The sequence below is a fragment of the Gymnogyps californianus genome, chromosome 1 (assembly GCF_018139145.2).
Source record: "Gymnogyps californianus isolate 813 chromosome 1, ASM1813914v2, whole genome shotgun sequence".
In the NCBI taxonomy this organism is placed as follows: domain Eukaryota; kingdom Metazoa; phylum Chordata; class Aves; order Accipitriformes; family Cathartidae; genus Gymnogyps; species Gymnogyps californianus.
The window spans coordinates 44,451,616-44,470,867 of NC_059471.1; the positions used below are offsets into that span (position 1 = coordinate 44,451,616).

At 37.3% G+C, this 19,252-nt stretch overlaps 1 protein-coding gene across 1 annotated transcript; it reads left to right on the top strand.

The window, feature by feature from the left end:
• The first annotated feature begins 160 nt into the window (after window positions 1-160).
• Window positions 161-18,800, top strand: BORA (BORA aurora kinase A activator). Its single transcript, XM_050915128.1, has 14 exons — window positions 161-191; window positions 1,253-1,423; window positions 2,564-2,670; window positions 6,361-6,406; window positions 7,979-8,060; window positions 9,183-9,248; window positions 10,003-10,059; window positions 11,385-11,602; window positions 12,935-13,088; window positions 14,142-14,743; window positions 15,147-15,278; window positions 16,745-16,922; window positions 17,456-17,546; window positions 18,654-18,800. The coding sequence occupies exons 2-14, from the start codon at window positions 1,268-1,270 to the stop codon at window positions 18,736-18,738; spliced, it is 1,974 nt and encodes a 657-aa protein (XP_050771085.1). The 5' UTR covers window positions 161-191; window positions 1,253-1,267; the 3' UTR covers window positions 18,739-18,800.
• Window positions 18,801-19,252: the final 452 nt, after the last annotated feature.

The following is a 19,252-nucleotide window of genomic DNA, read 5'->3' on the forward strand; positions in this document are numbered from 1 at the left end:
CCTTGGCGATTGGCCCGTTCGAGAGCGGGGGAGTCCTGCCATTGGCCTGGCGGCGGAGACTGAGCGTCGTGATTGGGCAGAGCCCGGGAGGGGGCGGGGCTAGTTAAAGAGCCGCCCGGCGCGGCGGAGGCGGGAGCTGTGATCTGGGGCGAGCATGAGCGGGTGCGGCGGCGTCCCGGTAACGCCGGCAGGTAGCTGCTGCGTGGGCCTCGGCCTCGCGTCAGCTGCTGGGGGCTGAGGAGAGTGGCTTGGGGCGAGGCTCGGTGACACCGTCCTGGGGGGAAGAGGGAGAAGGGGCTGCCCTTGGGGGGGGCTGAGCGGGGGCATCGCCCCGGGACTCCCGTCCCCTTCGCCACCTTAGGCGAGGAAGCCGCCGGGGCACGGCCTGACGGGGGGGGGGAGCAGTAGACCCTCCGGCCTTTCTCCCCCCTTCCGTTGTGGGAGGGAGCGGTGGTGCTTCCCGGAGCCCCTCGGGGGCTGGGGCTGGCCTCGGCCCGTTGCGGGGAGGGGGGGCGGTTTTAGCGCCTGAGCGAAGCGGGACCTTTCTGAGGGCGTTATTGCCTCCGCGGCTCTCCCAGCCGTACGGGCAGTACCGGGCGTCTCCCCAGCGGCCGGCACGGCTGCTTCCCGCCGCCCGGGGTTAGCTGCCTGCAACTAGAAGCTTCTGGGGTTGTCTGGTGTGGACGACGGCAAGCTTGCCGGCAGCCCCGTCTCGCCGCTGTGGTTGTGGCTCTTCGTTTCCTTCTGTGCTTGCTGCTTAGCTTGTGGGTAACGCAGGGCGGGCGGGCTGGCTGGCACTGAGGGGCACCTGGGGCGATCGTCCATGTGCTACCCACATTCCAGTAATACTTCCTTATTTCTGAAGCCCTTGACTGCCAGCGTTTGGTATATGAGTTGTCCTCCAGGAATATATTTGGCTTCATCGCCTTTTTGTTTCTTCTGGTGTTTTTTTTTTTTGTTGTTGGTCGTTGTGGGTTTTTTAAATCGCCTTTTCAGTGTCCTTTCTTGTCCCGTTTTCATAGGTTCTGTTTATTTTTAGTTGTTCTTCGTATCAGCCTTATTTATCAGCTTCACATGTCAGTACATCCAAGCGAAAGCTAACTTCATTTTTGTTAGTCTTTTAAATGTTTCTGGCTCCTTAAAAATGATTGATCATCTCTTCCCAAAACCTTCAGGATGACCCTCAAAAGTCAAAATTATAATTTCCTTTTTTTTCCCCCCTTGATTTTTCCTCTCCCTCTCTCTTTTCCAGGTATAGCTTAGTGTTATGGGTGATACAAAAGAAGCTAAAATGCAGATAACACCAGAAACTCCAGGACGAGTCACAGTCCTGAATCCTTTTGAAAGTCCCAGTGATTATTATACTCTTCAGGAGCAGATTGTCTCCAGTCCTTCAGTCTTTAAATCAACAAAATCCTCGTCTGTAAGATCTAGTCTTTAGTTGAATAACTATACAGATGTAGTGCTAATATTTGGAAATGCATTAAAAAGTGTATTTTATTTAGCGTACTTTATATACTAATTCAAAGAATTTTGGTGGCATTTGGTGTGTCTTCTGATTACAGGAGTATGCTGCTTTTAATACTAACGTTGTCACTTAGTCTTCCTACCTTCCTGACTTTTTTTTTCTTTACGTATTAGGTGTATCAGTCGATTAGCATATACCCGCTAAGTGCCAAAACCAGTTGAAAGTAGATAAAGGACAGTTGTTGGATATGGTGCTCGTCCCACTTAAAGTGGAAAAAACCAGTTCCTACTTACATGCTAAGCAGGCTGGATGCAAGTAAAACTTAATTGCACTTCTATTATGAGCTGTTTGCATATTCACAGAATCAAGTTAATGATTTTGTGTATATATAACATTTTTTAGTTGCAAATTACATTCTGGTTTGCAGTTGGAATTATTTTCTGATAAGCGGTAGAGATGATGTGCTAATGAAACTAAAAAGACTTGATTGGTAGATCATTTTCAAACAGATATTTGAACAGTGTTTTGTAATTAAGTGTTAAAGGGGTGAAGCTGCTTTATTTCTGAATTGGGTTTTGTTGTGCACTATGCATGGCATTATGAGGGAGACTTTGCAGGATGCATATGGGGTTGCAACTCCTAAGTATTCTTGGAAATGTGAGGTGAAAGGAAGGCTGCTCTATTATTTGGATAACTTGGGTTAGGTACGGACACTGGGTTTTCATGGAACCGCAATTTTGATTGTGGCAATCCAGAAGCAACTAAATTTTATCCCAAGTTCTGTATCTTTAGTAGATCTATCCTCAGAAATTGAGAAGAAATTGACACCTCAGTTTGTAAATATTAACTATAACCTTCCACTTTATTTTATCTTGTAAATCATTGTAATACCACTACCAGGATAAAGAAGCCTGATTGACTTACTCATTTTTTTTTTTTTTTTAAAGTAGATCATTTAAATAGAAACTCTTTTGATTGTCTTTGACAGAAACTATATGGAACTTATGATTGCATTGTTCCATTGAGATTTGTCCTGTGGTTTTATGTTTATCTTTTTAGACTAGCAAGCATTAAGATGTCCATTTCTTTTTTTAGACACCAGGAAAATTTAGATGGTCTATTGATCAGCTTGCTCTAATAAATCCTGTGGAAATTGACTCGGAAGATGTTCGACGCCAGGCAATGTGTTTGAGTCATGCGAGGTAACTTACCATCTCTTTTTATGCAGTTAACTTAGCTTGAATGCTAGAACGCTGTTCTTTTGCTTTATTGACACTTCAACACAGCGTTAAAGACTTTTTATTCAAATCTTTTAACATAGATTTTTAAGTGTCCCTGATGTGGAGATAATATTTAAATGAGGCTGCCTCTGTGTCGTTCTTTTTTAATGTTAAGAACTGCTGATCCACTCTGATTGCAATTTGGAAGACAGCCAGATAAAAGCAGTCAATGGAAGCAAGAAAATGTCTTGCCAATGATTGTTACCAAGCTACCTCTTCTGCTGCTTGTCACAACACTATTTATCTTCTCAGAGTGTTCCATACTGAGGCCTATGAAGTGTAGGGTTCTTTGGTCTTTAGGACTCCTGCAGAAGGGTAGAGCTGGGAAAGCTAGCTAGGTAAGCCAGTACCCTTTTTGAAAGATATAGATTGAACTTAATGTGAAGGAGGGAAGACCAATAAGCTTGCCATCCTTGAGAAAAGGAGATTGCTAGTTACTTGAAATAATTTGGGGATCTTGATCTCAACTTTTTGCTTTCTCTGAAAATAACTTCCATGGGGAAAAAAAATGAGTAAGTAAAACAGGCTTGGTATTCACAGCTCATCTTGAGGGATAGTCTTACACAGTAACAGTACAGAACAACATGCCAAGTGAAGGTGGTCAAGGGAAGGCCACAATGGTGAATCCTGTAGACGCTTCCATACATTTCTCAGATATGAACTTGCACAAAGAATTGCACCTCATGGCATGAAGCACCACAGTAATAGAATAAGAAAACAATCCTCCATCCTGTTTATGCCTGTAGGACTTTCAAGTCCTGTTAGTGAAAGGAAACACAGATAGAGGGCTGTTTAGGGCAAGAGTTCTCTGAATATTCATAGAATCAGAATGGTTTGGGTTGGAAAAGACCTTTAAAGGTCATCTAGTCCAACCCCCCTGCAAGGACCAGGGGCATCTTCAACTAGATCAGGTTGCTCAGAGCCCTGTCCAACCTGACCTTGAATGTTTCCAGGGCTGGGGCATCTACAGCCTCTCTGGGCAACCTGTTCCAGTGTTTCACCACCTTCATCATAAAAAAATGTTGTGAATGAGACCTATTGTTCGTGGTTTCTGAATGAAGCTACATCTGTCTCTGAACAGGAAGAGGTATAAGAAGGAATATGAATTTCTTGCTACAGTAGAGATGTAGAAAGAATATAACTGTCCTCAGCTGTTTCTGTGAATCACTATGTCTTAATGTCGATGCTATTTTTCTTAACATCTGTTTGTATCCTGGCCTTCCTTAAGCAGCCAGTAGGTTTCGGATTCTAATGCTTTTTAGATGTTATAAAGCCTTAAGCCTTATGTTTTTAGGGAGTTGATTACATTCTTTCTGGAAGCCTATTAGGACACACACAAACTAGCTTTAACTTAGATGGCTTGGGTGACAATTCCAATGATGGTTAGTGGCATGGCCTGTAGATACAAACACGCGTTATCTCAGTGGGTCCTTTCAGTCTGTCCCACTGTTTCATACCCACTGTGATTTATTTTTCTTTAAATCATCTGATATGACTAGAAAGAGGCTAGTTTGTCTATGTGTAGATTTGCTGTGTCCGTGCTTGCATGTTTCAGTGTAGTACGGACTGAGGTGGTTATTTCTGGTGGCTGCAAATTTTATGTGGTTAAATGCATAAGTATATATATATACATGCACACACACGTGTGTGTGTGTGTAAGATTTTGTATGGCAACTGATTTTAATTTACATTTCATAAATACTGCTTTATGAAAACTGAAGTGTCATAAATACAGCTCTTGGCATTAAAAGTTCCTGATAAAAGAACTGAGTTTTTAAGCCCGTGCATAATGTTACACAAACTATATACTCCATTTTACTAATGCTTGTTAACAAGTAATTTTCTCAATTAGTTGCAAAGAATCACAAGCATAAGAAATTTGGTGTATAAATATTTGAAACTGTTAATTATCCATTATGTAGTGAAAACAGTTTCGGTAGCAGCACAGTGTAAAAGCTCATGAGCACTTTGCGAAGTGTAAGTGTGTATCACGTGTAGACTTGATTTGGTGCAGTATTACTGTTTCCATAAACTGGGCATCATCTGTGTGTGGTGTGTTTATTGCACTGCTTATAAAAGGAGAACGTTTTTCTGGCAGACTGTGTTAGTGAAAAATAGTCTTTGTCAGTAATGGAGCAGAGACAGCGACACAGTCTTGTCCACAAACTTTGTTCTTCCTTTTCTATTTCTACTGGTAGAAATTGAATGTTTCTAAATTGGATGCTATACTATTATATGTTAAGTATTAAAAAAAAAATCTGTACTGCGTGTTACATACTGTGTGTCACAGTTGCAAGTGCTATGTTGCTTGAACTTGCATACAAGACTGGCTTGTTTTTATTCTTGTTAAATACATATGACGTTTTCACTTCGTTATTTTCCTGGAGTTATGCAGTAAAGAAGAAACATCCTCTTCTGCACTAACCAGCACTTTTAGTGGGAGCTGTTTTCCCAGTTCCCCTGTTTCTCCTTTGGAATCTGGCTTGTAAAGATGCTTATTACTCGTGATCCACCATGCATAAATATACAATGATTGTATGCTTTTTTTTTTGTACAATAACTGAATTTTGTGCAAGTGTCTTCACAGAACTGTCACTTTAGCAGCATCTAGGCAGACATAGTTGAAGATGGCATGTCCAAGTATTGCATATCTATTCAAAGGCTGATTAGCATCGAAGAAAGAGGGCTGTGAGGGAAAGTTTATGTATGTATTAGGCACATCTACATGTATTTGTGTAGCTAATAATGTCTGTTATTTGACTGATTTCTAAAATTATTCAAGGGTAATTCAGGTATACTAACTGTGTATGAAAGTATTATGTAAGACGTGATGAATAGTCATTGTAAAATTTTTTGAAGCTTATAAATTACATAGTAGTAACTGAAAGTGAGACTTGAAGGTGAACATTAAAGGAAGTATAAATGTAGAATCTCACACATCATTTGAAGATGGCTGAAGTAACTACAATATTTTTTTAAAAAACTAGGTTAAAAGCTGCATAAGGGAATGTGTTAATTGATCCAAACTGAAATACGATATTGTATCCTGAACTGAAGAAAATACGTCAGACTAGCTATTTGAAAGGGGGAACTCTGTGCTGGGCTGTGTCAGGAATTTGAGTATACAAACATTCCACGAGTATCTTCTGTTGCCCTTTTGTTCCTTACAGTTCAGTTTTTTATTCTGCTTGATTTTGTAGTGAGATTCTTTGTAAGCCTGGTCTCATGGCAACTTTAATAGTAAAATCTATTCATATGACAAGTTCAACATAACTAAATGGATTATTTTGGAAGATCAGTTATGATTGAGTTTTTGTCCAGATAAAAATACTTGCTGATACAAGGAGTGAATAGAAGATTTGCAAATACATACTTATAAGTGGTACAGATCTTTTTCAAATGAACTGAAGTAACTGAGAAGTGCATTTATATTTCTAAATTTATAGTATGAGGTTATTGCACGTAACAGTAAAAACATCATAAGATTTAGGGTTTAGTGCAATTTCATTTCTAATGTTTCTCTTAAGCATCTGTAAAAGATTACATGGTTGGATTTTTTTTTTCCAATTATGTGATGGTTTTGATAATTGAGTTTTTTCATTTGTTACCTAGAATTGATAAGGAGACAGAAGACAGAAGGCAAAAAGCCATTGAGGAGGTAATAGAACTTTCTATGCTATCAAGTATTGATTTGTTTTGGCTACATAACTAAAAAAAGATCCACGTCTATTATAGGATTTCAAAACCCAGAAGCCTGTTATATTTTACTGGTCAGTAAGAAAGTAATTTTGTGTCCTGATTCTTTGCGGTTGTAGTTGGAATCTACATGGTCTTTTTCTTGCCATCTTCTTTCACACACCTGTAGGTCAAAACAGCAGATTTTGTTTCTTTCGTGTTGCTTGGCTAGTGGGAATGTAGCTGTAAGATAACTCTTATAAATAGTTAATTTAAGGTTAAAAATAATGGTTGAGTATTTTGGGTTTTACAGTAACTATAGTGTTAGGTAGCTTAGTTTCTTTTATTGCATTTTTAAAAATACAGCAGAACCTTGGTGATTTTTTGTTTCTTCCAAAGTCTGTTTAGTTGGAGGCAAGACTGTCTTCTGGTAGCTTGTAATTCTTTCCATCCGCTTTTCATTTTATTTCTTACTATCCATTTGTCTAGCAGAGAAGAAAAAGTGTTTCAAATCTTCACTATATAAATTGTCAATGTTATTTCAATTTAAAAAAATAAAATAAAGCTCTGATAGACAAGTCTTCCTGTTATTGACCTTTTTATATCGTATCATGCTGTTACCAGTTTCAGTCTCTATAAACCAAAAATATGTTTTATGATTCCATAAAGGTGCTATGTAGTTGACCTGCAGCTAAGATACTCTGTTGTTCTAAATCTGCATTGAAGAGGATATTTTTTCTTTGTGAGGCATAAGCTAATGGATTATGCAGCTGAACAGCTTGAAGCCATGTCTCTGATAAAAATTATGCCTTTAATAGTTGGGTGTTTCAAGCTGAATTTTTTTCATTTGCTTTGAGTCTTGCTTTTATTGTGAGAACAGGATTTGCCATGTATTTCTTGAAGTGATGTAATAGTGTTCATTTCCTCAGCATCAGGGTGTTCTAGAGTGCAACTGTGACAGCAGATACAGTTTCTGGTTCAAAGAAAAAGACTGAAATGCCAGTACTCATAAATGTTTCACTGCTAACCAGTTTAGCCAAATACACTAATAATGTTGCCAAAAAGCCTTGGTTGTCCACTTCTTTTACTGTTACTGCAGTGTCTCTTTAGCACTTCTGTGAAATAACTCAATTGTCAAAATACAACAATTTAACAAACTGAAAATTTGAAAAGAATTATGTTAAACCACTGTACAGTAAGTATGGTAGAGACGATTCAAATTTTTAAATGAGTAATTAGTGTTAGATGAAACTTTAGTACAATTTTCACTCTGCAGACTTGAAAGATCTGAGGTGGTATGTGTCATAAAGAACATGGGGGTCTTCAAATCAAATTGTTTTTTCTTTAACCTCTCTGGGCCTGAAATAATGAAATATATTTTGGGTATAAGGGATAACTATATAGGTTTTGGAGAAGGAAGAGTTAAAATTCTTAAAATATAGATCTGAGTAGCAAAAGGTATGACTTAATTTTTTCTTGTTCAGGGTACTAATCTAAATATGAGAGTCTCCAGTTTTTAAAAGTGCTAAGATGGTTTGTTTCTATTCTACTCCAGTTTTTCACAAAAAGACTCATAGTTCCTTCTCCTTGGACTGAACATGAAGGCAAGCAAGTTTCTCAGTTTAATTCAACTAAATGTAAGTTGCTTTTGTGTGTCTACCCAAAACTATCTAGCTTTTGGAGAAATTATCAAGCATAATTTTTTTCAACATCAATTTAAATTCTAAGAACCAATGGTAAAAGATGGCACAACTGACAGATTTTTAGCTGTTTTCTCCAAGTGCTTTCTTTATTTAAAAATAATTTATTAATCCAGAATCTTATGTAATTTTTCCTTTTTGTTATTTTTGGTTCCTGTTCTTAAATCTTTTTCCTTTCATAACCTGTCTTCAGCCAGTTTAATTTGCACACACAACTTTGCTGGGTCAATACCGGCAACAGCCAAGTCTTCTACTTCACTCTTTTCTTCTGATATCTGCACGTCTGACTTACTCTGACTGCTTTCCTGCCAATATAAGTATATGGGAAACTGAGTTCCATATTTTTATACCCTTACTTTCTCCATAAATTCCTGTTGTCGTCTTAGTATCCTGCTAGCTCACTGTCACTGTATGTAGGGTTGTGGGTTTTCTAAGTTTATTTCGTTTATGCCATTATTAGATTTTATTATTAATGCTGTATAATTTTAAAACTCTTAAAATTTTTTATCAAGGAGATGCAGCTTGTGGATAGTGTATTTTTAATTGTCAATTGTAAGATTGTTACTTCTTGGGCAGAGAACATAAGCCACAATCCTAGACCTGGGAAAGTGAGTTGTGAAAGAAAATGGTCTAATGTGTTCCTTAGCTGTATAAAAAGGGTGGAGTGGCAGATTCTTCATCTTTGTCTTCAAGTCCAGGCTGCATGATTTTTTGAAAATGTGTTTTACTTGAACACAGTCTGTTTGGCTAAGCATTTTAAATTTTTTAAGTTTTAAAAATCTGTAAGTTTTAAATCTCTGTAATGTAGAGGAGGCTGCAGGAGATAAGATTTGGGCAAAGCTGATGCTACTTCACTAAGCTTTTTTTGAATAGAAGGGTGCTGAAATTCTCTTAATCAGCTATAAAGGTAACCTTTTTTCAGTACTCCTTTCCAATCTCTTCCAAACTTTGATGCAAAAATTTTGTTTAGTTGTATTAAATATTCTAACTTACTGCTGCTAGGTTTCAAAACTCGATATGCAATGCATGCTTAAATATAAGTTCTTGTCTGTTTTACAGCCATAGATCTAAATAGCATTTCTCCAATTGGAAGACAGCTAACTTTGCAGCCTGGGAAAAGCAATGGTGGGTAAAAGGCAATGTCTGAAATTACAGGCTTTCTCTGATGCAAAGTAACCCATTTTTTAATGGCTATTTAATTTCAAAAGGGAATGATTTTTGTGTTAATATTCCTGTAGAAATAATTGTTCTTGAACTGTATGGTACTATTAATATCAATTTCTCATAGTAATTTAATTCTATTATACTCTTTCATATTTTTTCCGAAGTAAAAACTGAAGTCCTCTGTAGACTGTAGAGTGCATTTTTTCCAACTCAATGTATGCACTTTTTCTGAATTAAAAAGTGAATATAAGCCTCAGGTTTATGGGTAAATTACAGTTTCAGGAAGCCTTTAATGTGTTGGATCATTTTGGGTTAGAGAATCTTCATTATTTTCTCTGCCAAATAAATAGCAGAAATCTTAAGACATCTTTTGAACTATTTCATTTTAGATAAGTAGGTAGTGTTTTTCCCCAGACTATAATGATCTTTCTCCCATTTCCTTTTGAATCCTTCCTTTCTTCAGAGACTTCGCTCCTCAGTTAAGAATGCCTCTCTAGAGGCTTTTATGTTACAACCCTTGTTTTATTGTCTCTAGGCCTGAGTGTGCTGCATATAGTGTTGTCAAATCAGAATCCTAGCTTTAATTAACGCTTTTCCTTATTGCAACTGTAACTTAAATAGCTCATTTGCAGAACAATTTGAAAGTGAATTTTTGTTTCTACAGTTTTAGTAAAAGGTCACTGCAAGCTAATTTTGTTGGTTTTATTCATTGCAGCTTCTTGTCAGACGGTACTGTCTTTGCCAGTGGATTTTAATTTAGAGAAAATACTAGGTATGTCGTGTAATATCTAAATTTAATTATGAATATCTAAATAGAAAACTTGTTTTTGTATTGTTTGGTGGTTTTTTTGTCTTACGAAATATTGAAAACCTAATGTATAAATGAAAGTTTTAAGTATGTGTTCTAAATAGACAGTTATTGCATGTTGCATGGGGCATCTGACTTATATGATTTGAGTGTAGACATAAAGATAAAAGAGGAGGGATATGGAGGACAATTGGAAATTGATTAACAATTCTGAATGCATAAAAGGTAGTAAGCAGAAGACACCCCCTACCTCCCCCAAACAGAGCAGTTATTTAACTTGGCAGAGCTGTTTGACTGACAGGTTGCTGGCCATGAGGCTTGCATGCCCAACCTTGCCTTGAGCAAAGCTATGCTGTAATTCTGTGCCTTTAATTTAACTGAAGCCATGGTGGTGACTAGAAGTTGTGTGGTGGCAAAAAAGCCGTGACTGCTGAGTGGGGAGACGAGTCCAAATTAGCTGTCTGATTATAACTGCTGTATCAAGCAATTGCTGCCAGCTTCTCAGGCAAGGGGGCTGGAAAGGCCTGTTCTTACAGCTCATATGGGGGAATAGTGGGTATAGCCAGCTTAGAGGTTTTTGGCTGCGTGCTCCTATCCCAGTATTGAGGTTCACAACCCTGATTGTGGGCCATCAAAATTAAAACAGAAGAACAGAACCATATCTATTGCTTTTGTGTTTCATCTTAACAAATGCTTCCATCAATGCATAGTTTGTGAATTCATGAAAAATTTCTTCTACAAGGAATATCCAATTAGAATAAAGCAAGAGCAAAAAACTAAAATAATCTGGTAAGTCTCAGCATATTTTAATGGGTCTTTGTTAGCATCTATTTGCTTTTCTACTGTAAACTGCTAACTGCTTTGACTTTCTTCGAGTTGAATCTGGTTTGCCTTTGGATGTATCATGATGACTGTCAAAGCATATGGGAGACGTGAAAAAGGGTCTAGTTTTGCTTGAGTAGTATAACCACCCCTTTTTCACAACTCGGATGTGAAGATTACAATTTTGGGAAAAGGCCAGTAAGTAGATGCTAGCCAATATTTATATTTTTTTTTTAAATGCAGACTTCAGTGTTAAAGGATGATAGGCAGAAGTGGAACCTTAGTAGACAGAGTGGACCTTTTGTAATGCTAACAAGTGATCCTTTGGGATAGGTGCCTAAATTAGATTAATTATTTGCTATATTGGTAAATTGGATTAAATGTTTTAATTTAGTTATATATGTCTCTGTAGTGGAAGTTTTTTTTCCCTTGCATTCTTATTGGAAACTCCTCCCCCACATTTCTAGGTGAATATTTTAGACCTGATGAATTTGCAGATCAGTCTCAGGAAAATCTGAGCTCTTCATCACTCAGAAGAAAGCTGTTTTTAGAAGAAAATGGAAGTGTATCTGAGTGTTTGTCCCCTTCTCTGCGTAGTCCATGCGGTAGTCAGCCACTTGGAGTGCTTTGTTCAATAGACATATCTCCAGTCCGGTGCAGAAGCCCTCTGGAAACATCTAGTTCAGTAAGTAGCCTGTTTTGGAGGCTGGATGGAATGTGACTTACCTGGCACAAGAGTAGTTCTTAGAGCAGGCTGTACCGATTCTGTGTTCTAACAGGCTTCACAAGATGAACAACCACGTTTTTAATAAGCTACAACTGCTTTATGAGAGAGTAGGTATTAGACCAAAGGTGTGGGTTTTTTTCAAATTCCAAATTCAGAAAAAAAATATGTGAACAAAAAAAAGTCTTGAAAATATATTACTGACTTTTTATTATATCGAATTATTATGTTGTGCTGCTATTCTTTCTTATAGAAGGAATTATGCTTTAATTTTATGTTATGAAAAGGAAGTAGGAATTGATACATGTACAAGACTTGCTGAAAGCATGTTGAAACAGTTTTTTTCATAAAATGTGTGTACAAAAATAAGTCCTGTTTTAAATCCATGAACTGCTGTCTAAAATATTAGCTGATATGAACAGGTGATATAATTATTTCCCTTATAGCTCATAAACTCATTTATGACTTGTGGATCTTTGAATGCAGTGCTAAATGTGCTTTTTTGTTTTCCATTGACCAGAGATTTCAGATGAGTAGACCTTTATTAGAATACAGAACATAATGTCTGTTTTTTAAATTAAGTGAGATAAATCTTATTCCCGGGTGGACATAGCACAGCTAAACTAGTTTAGGTGGTATGGTTTCATCTGTTTGGTGGCTGAAGTGCATAGAAAAAAACTACCCCAGCCAGAGTGTGGCTTAAAAAAAAAAAGTGTTCATTATGTTAACCTAGTAAAGAATTCCTACAACATAATTATACTGCTAGAAGTGACTTTTCTTTTTGCACCATACTCTTAAGCAAGATCACAACCACTATTCTCTTTTCTTAAGGAAAAGTATTTTGTCTGCTGCTGAGTTAAATAATTCAGATAATGTGGATTCCATTAAAATATAAATAGTGGCTGGCTTTCATCTGCATTGGTATAAGTAAGAAATGGAGATTAAATACTTGACTATATACACAGATAGCACTAATTCTCTGTTTAGGCTTCTCATAGTTCTTAAATATAACAGATGTTATAGTCTTAGTTGGTATTATGTGACAGTTGGAGTCCATTGCTCTTTTTCTATGTGGAGCCATAACGTCCAAGTGAAGAGCTGCAACTGGAATATTTAAGCTAAACTAATGATAGAGATTGTCATTGTACAGGATTAGTTTTCCTCAGTGCTGCCATATTAAGCTTTTTAGTTAGAACACTTTTTATATATACATATTAGTCAAAGTTTACATTATGAAAATACGCCTTTTTTTTTTCTTGGGTTTTTTTTTTTTTTTGTTTTTGTTTACTAAAGGGTCAGTTTTCATCAAGTCCTATTCAGGGAGGAACAAGGGCTTATAGTCTGGGAAGTATAACCAGTCCCACGTTTCCAGAGGGGTCTCCTGCACATAATGGTTCTCCTACTTTTTCACCAATTGCTTTTCACATAAGAAAGACACCGCTGTCAGGTATGGTTAAATTGTGTATGTATTATTCTTTCCTGATTTATATATTTTTATTATAAAAACTGCTGCATTCTTACTCAGCTTTTTTCTGTTCGGAGACAAGTTACTGTGCTTGGCAGACCAGCAGTCTCCTCCTATATGACACATTTACTGTTTAGCAGCGAAATTTCTTAATGATGTAGAACAGTGAAGTGTATCTGCTTGCAAAAAATCAACTAGGGAAAATATTTTAGAAGAAGCAATTGAGACCTAATAGGAATGAAAAAAAATTAAAGGCTTAATCTAGTGTGAGCAGGGGGTTTAAAGCCACATGCCTGAACTGAGTCAGGTCACAATTCTGATTTGGCCCCACCTGAAGCATTTTAATTGGACAAAGAATGTTTAGCTTCAGTTTTCAAATCATGTGATCGTGAAGATTATTTGAAATGAAACTGACTACTGAAGAAATCATGAACATTTTGTGTCCTCATTGCTCTAGATGATGTCAGTATTTCTTGTTTCATCCATTACCTCATAAAACTTAAGCCATGTTTATACATGATTTTGCTCTGATGAGCCTTGTGGTATTTCAGCACCGTTATATGTGGAGATTGCATAGGTGTTTTCTCACTTATCTGATTTTCTTGAAAACTTTATTGCTGCCCCAGATTTTTTAAATACCTATAGAATATGTGTATTGATATTTGTTTGGAAAAAAGCCACAGTGTGAACCAGCCTTCACACATTTTCCTTTGAACACTGTGTAGTATTGACATTTGAAAATGCAAGGCCTCCACTACAGCAAACCATGTCATAGGAAACAAATTTCGTGGTAAAAATGGGATAAAAACTTGCCTCTACTATGATAGTTTAAATGTGCTGGTGGTTTGGTTTTGGGTTTTTTTGGTTTGGTTGGGTTTTTGTTTTGTTTTTTTAAGAAGGCCTTGGAGCTGGGAGACAGGGATCAATGAAATACTATGTGGTTGGCTATAATTATTCAAAGGACTGTAGGGCTTTGAGGATGATGACTTTAATTCCACCTGATACCTGACAGAATAACTTTGTTGTTTTTTACAGACCAAAGAAAATTTACATTTCGTTCTCCAGATATTCCTTCTTCCTCAAATAGAATGACACCCCCAAGTACAAGAAGTCCTTATATAGATGGTTGTTCTCCAATTAAAAATTGTTCTCCTATGAGGCTTGGAGCATGTAGAGGAACTGCCCAGTATCAGACTTCTGTCATTAGAATACCGATTGCAGTTGAGAATCATGGTGAGGATGAGGAAGACAAGGAAAATGCTTCTCCAGCAGAAGCTCGGTTCCCAGAAATGGGTAATGGAATAAACTTATGTCAGCAAGACGGTGATACTTTTGCACATGGTACACATCTTGTGGTAGCAACTGTGTCTATTGCACCAGAGCACTCAGAAGCTTGTCATCAAAGGTTGTCATCATTTCAGGATATAGAAGGCTCAAAGGAAAATAATACTGTAGATATGGCTGATGCAGCTGAAGTGTCAGAGGAAAACACTTGGATAAAAGAAACAATTGGCAATAGCAATGCACCAATGACCAGCTTTATGACGGGGATTACTTTCAGTATTGAAAACTCTCGCATGTGCATGTCACCTCTTGCAGAAAGCAGCGCAATTCCTTGTGACAACAGTAGCATTCAGGTAAAAATAAAAATCTTTTTTTGCTTCTCTGTAAAACTGAGCTCAACAGGCTAACTTCTAATATGTATACCATTCCGGAAGTAATTGTCTATTTTCTCTTGTTGGATGAGGCATGCAGGTGGTATTGTGACTTTTATTTCTTCCCCCCATCCCCTTTTTCCTCTCTTAGTGGAATTAGCATAGCAATTGTAAATTATTTTTGTGTTACTATGTACAGTAATACATTTAACTTAATCCAAACTAATTCTGACAGACCCGTTTACAATTTGCTTTTGTTATTAACTGATGGTTTGTTGGATTAAGTTCTGTTAATCAAATGCAAGTCATATCAGGTATGAGACTCTAAGGAGTTTATTGGTGTTAAATTACAGTACGTTTTTAAAGCCCTGCTTCTTGATTTCAGGTGGACAGTGGTTATAATACACAGACTTGTGGAAGCAGCATTATGGATACTGCGGGGGCTGAAAACAGTTGCAGAGAAAATGATGTGAATACTAACGTGTTTCAGAATAAATCTCAGCTGCTTAGAACAAAGGTAGGAGTTAAATTGTGATACAAAAGTGATAGGCTTCCCATCTAAAGCATCCGTTCCCTATTTTATTCAGTTTCAGAGAGCCTGAGGGGAGAGACTGTCAGGTCATAATAGAGAGCATGTTAATGTAGCATCATTTCAAGTATTATGTTGAAAACAAGGAATAAATGCAGGACAAATACTATAAGCTGGCAATAAAATTAATGTGTTCTATGACAAAGGCAGAGGTAGTTTCAGAGGAAACAGGTATAGGCATGAAGGGTAGTTGTGAGGCTGCTCATGGCTTCTGATGTATTGTAGTCTGTCTCTTATTTTTGTTTTTGTTGTTCTTGCTGCTTTTTTTTATTGCTAAGTTTTTAAATGTGTGCCCGTGGAGAAGCACATTTTTGGGGAGAAATTGTCCGCTACTTTTCATAAACCGGCCTCAAGTTTCCTAGACCATACGTGTCATGCTGACTTGGTGGGGTACAGTCTTTTGAAGACAAGCCCATCTTAAAAACAAAACAAATTACAAAAGACAATACATACCTAGCAAGACTCCCAAGCTCTTAATCTTGTGACTGATGGGAAGGAGTTCTAATTCTTCCAGAGAATGGGAAACAAGGCTAGTTTCTTTGGAGGAGAGAACAAAGATAATCTCCTCTCACTTAGTAATTATGGTCTTACGGTCTTATAAACTTAGTAGCTTATGGTCTACTACTTCGCATCATTTACAGTTCTTGAAGGGGAGATGGTACTGACCACTAGTACCAGGTTATAAAAAAACTCAAGCCCATTCAGCCCTGACTTCACTTCTGTATCTGACATGCCACTTCTCTGCCAAGGTAAAGAGCAGATTGATGGTGTCTTGTAGACCATTGACATAAAATTTTGAACTCTGCCTATTTAAGATTAGGGTAACTCTGCCCTTACAGGAAGAATAGATGGATATTTTATCTTTAACTTCTAAAAATACCCATCTACTCTGATGCCCCAGTCACCCTGTTGGACATGGATTTTACATGTGAATGTACTCATCAGAATCAATTGTCTAATATCAAACCTGTCCTAGAGACTCACCAATGTCATGCAGCTGTCTTCTCCCACTGCTAGTCTTTCAATTGCTAGATCCTGACTAAGCCCAACTTTGCATTTTGGATTAGGATTTAAGTGTGGAGGCATTCAACTCTTGCAACAGAGAACCCACAGAGAATGAAAAGAAAAAAAGCATGGACGTTGCTGGCTGAAAGAATCCAGTCTGGCTCATTCAGAGCATGTATGCCCTGAAAGGAGGTTCTTGCTGACAGCACGTCTCAAAGATTTGTGCAGAGAAAACATCTTTCATTTCTTTTTCATTTCAGAAGGGGAGAGATGGGAGGCTCAGGTACTAATTGTAACTTGAAATTTTCAGCTAGTAAGTTTGGATCTTGTTTCTTTTGGGGAATTTTTGTGAAAATGGTTTTAAAATTAACTTTTCCTTATTAACCTAGGAGTGTTCCGTTTTAAACCATAAGGACAATCAGTTGCTGAGAGCAAAATCTCCAGAGAAGCAATCCTGTTTCCAAAAAGCAAAACCACATAGTACAGTATTTGGTCAAAATGCGACTTGCAACATTTCTGCCTGGAAACATAAAAATGAAAATCAAGTTCAGGGATTTCACAAAAATGGTATGTAGTTTTCTGATGGAGGACTTAAATTGTGTTGTCTAATAAATTTTTATATATATGACCTCAATTACCTGGATTATACATACTATTTTGCTTTTTTAATGTAAATGTAATAAATTGTCTGGTATATATTAAGGAATTTTTAAATAATGTGAGTTTTTCAGGTCTTATTAACAATTTTATTGGTATCGTTAAGCGATCCTTTTGAAAATTAAGGTGGCTAGACTTGGTACAAAGAAACCATAGTGTTTTTTCAGAATTGTGTTCCTTCTGTGATTAGGGTAGATTCCATGAGGAGCCTTGTTTTGAAAGTTTGGACATAACTTCAGCTTCGAGAGGAATATTTCAGATAGACTGAGCAAACCTAGGGTGACTTGCATAGGAGCCGGTGTAACTGCAGAAACACCTACGTTTTAAGACACAACTCCTAAAGGCATGAGGGCAATTTTTCTTTGGGGGAGAGAAAAAGGAAAGGAGTATTAGTTTTGGTTTAGATTGCTTTTCCCCTGATCAGATTTATTGTGTGGCTTCAGGAATACTAGCGCTGGTACCAAGAAAGAGTCACTGGACAGAAATGAACTGCTGGGGGTGTGATGAGAGCAGGGCTGGAGTAACAGCAGAGGGGTGAGTGTCTGTCAGTATCAGTCTAAAGAAACAGTGATGAAACTCAGCTGTGACTTTCACAAGGAAAGAATAAAACTAGTGTTCCAGAAATGGGTCCCTGGAATATGTGTATGTTTTATCGTAGACTGCAGCCTGTTGAAAATGAGTGCTTTGATTTTGATACCAGGCTAGTCCTTTTAATTAAGTTTTCCTTGTGAACAGCTGCATGAAAACTCCATTCTAGTTATGGAAATTATGTACTTTTCCACAATTAAAAAAAAATTGTTTAATTCTCTTAGTAATAAAATGAGCTTTATATCAAAAGAAGCCTTTTAGCAATTTTTTGAACAGTTTTTTCCTTGGTTTGACAGAAAACTACATATCCATCAGTTAGCTTTACCATTTACTTAAGTAAAATGTACTATTGGTTACTTTAAAATTAAATGATAGTGTTGTTACTGTAGTAATTGCATTAGAACTAATCTTGAAGTTGATCACCTGACTCCACCAGTGTCTTCTAAGAACACTTGTGTCCAGATTGATGCTCCGGTACCCTTTCGAAGGAACGTGAGAAGGTGCAATAAGGTTAACTGGTCTCAGTACATCATTAAGAGAATGGTGCAGCCTTCCTTCTATTAAACTATTACACTTTTACTTCCTTCTTATGTTTGATTCCCTATACTATTCTGTTGCTTACAGAAATTACCAACATATTTAGATGAACATTTAGAAATATAATTAACTTTTGCATGCCACTTATTGCAAAAAGTATTAATATAAACAAACTCTTGATACTTTCAAGAAAACCATCGATGAACAAAAGTAATGAAATGAGGAGGGTCCGGAAGCCCAGAACTCTCTTTGCCTAATCAAATCAGATTTGGTTAAATTTGATTGGATTTGTTTAAAAGAACCTTCTGGAATTTATAAATGTGAATGGGGAAAAAAAATCCCTATGGTAATCTTCTAGCCCTAGTGACTAAGAGGGGACGAAGAGATAAGGGAAATACTGAGATTTCAGGGCTCTGTGTTTGTAGAGCTCTGAAGTAAACTTTGTTGTATTCATCAAAAAGGAAAGTCCGTTGTAGTACGTGCCCCAGGTGAAGCAGTCTTCCTCTCTTTTCATAGCAAGGATATCCAGTCCCAGGATACTGGATGGAAGTTCTGCTTCCTATTTGTTCCACAACCCACAGAAAAGCTTGTACCAAAGTGATAGACCATGGCCGATGAGTAGCTATTGGCACACTAAGCCTGAAACAGCTGGTCAGACCTAAATTTGAAGGCAACTGACAACATTTTTTTAAAAATCTCAAAAAGGGGAGGTATGAACAGAATTGCATAGCATTAAAAAGCAGCGCATTAGACCTGAGACTTGTGTGCAAGTGTTGTATGAATAGAACAGTTCTTGAAATATTTTCATTAATAATTCACCAGTGAAGGCTTTCTGAAAAATATACTTAAAGAAAAGGGAAACTTCTATACCATCGATAAAGCGTCACTTGGTTTTAGTTCTCACATTGCAAAAATAATAATAAAAAAAATTACTTTAGATTTCTAACCAGCCAACATGATATGCATTATTTTTACTTCCATAGCCATTTAATCAATCCTTCTGTCACGCATATCGGATTGACAGTAATTGAACCTAACGTCTTGAAACAGTGCCCTACTAAAAGCTGGAAATACACTGAATTGATAACTTTTAGGGAATGAATTTTGTTAAAGTA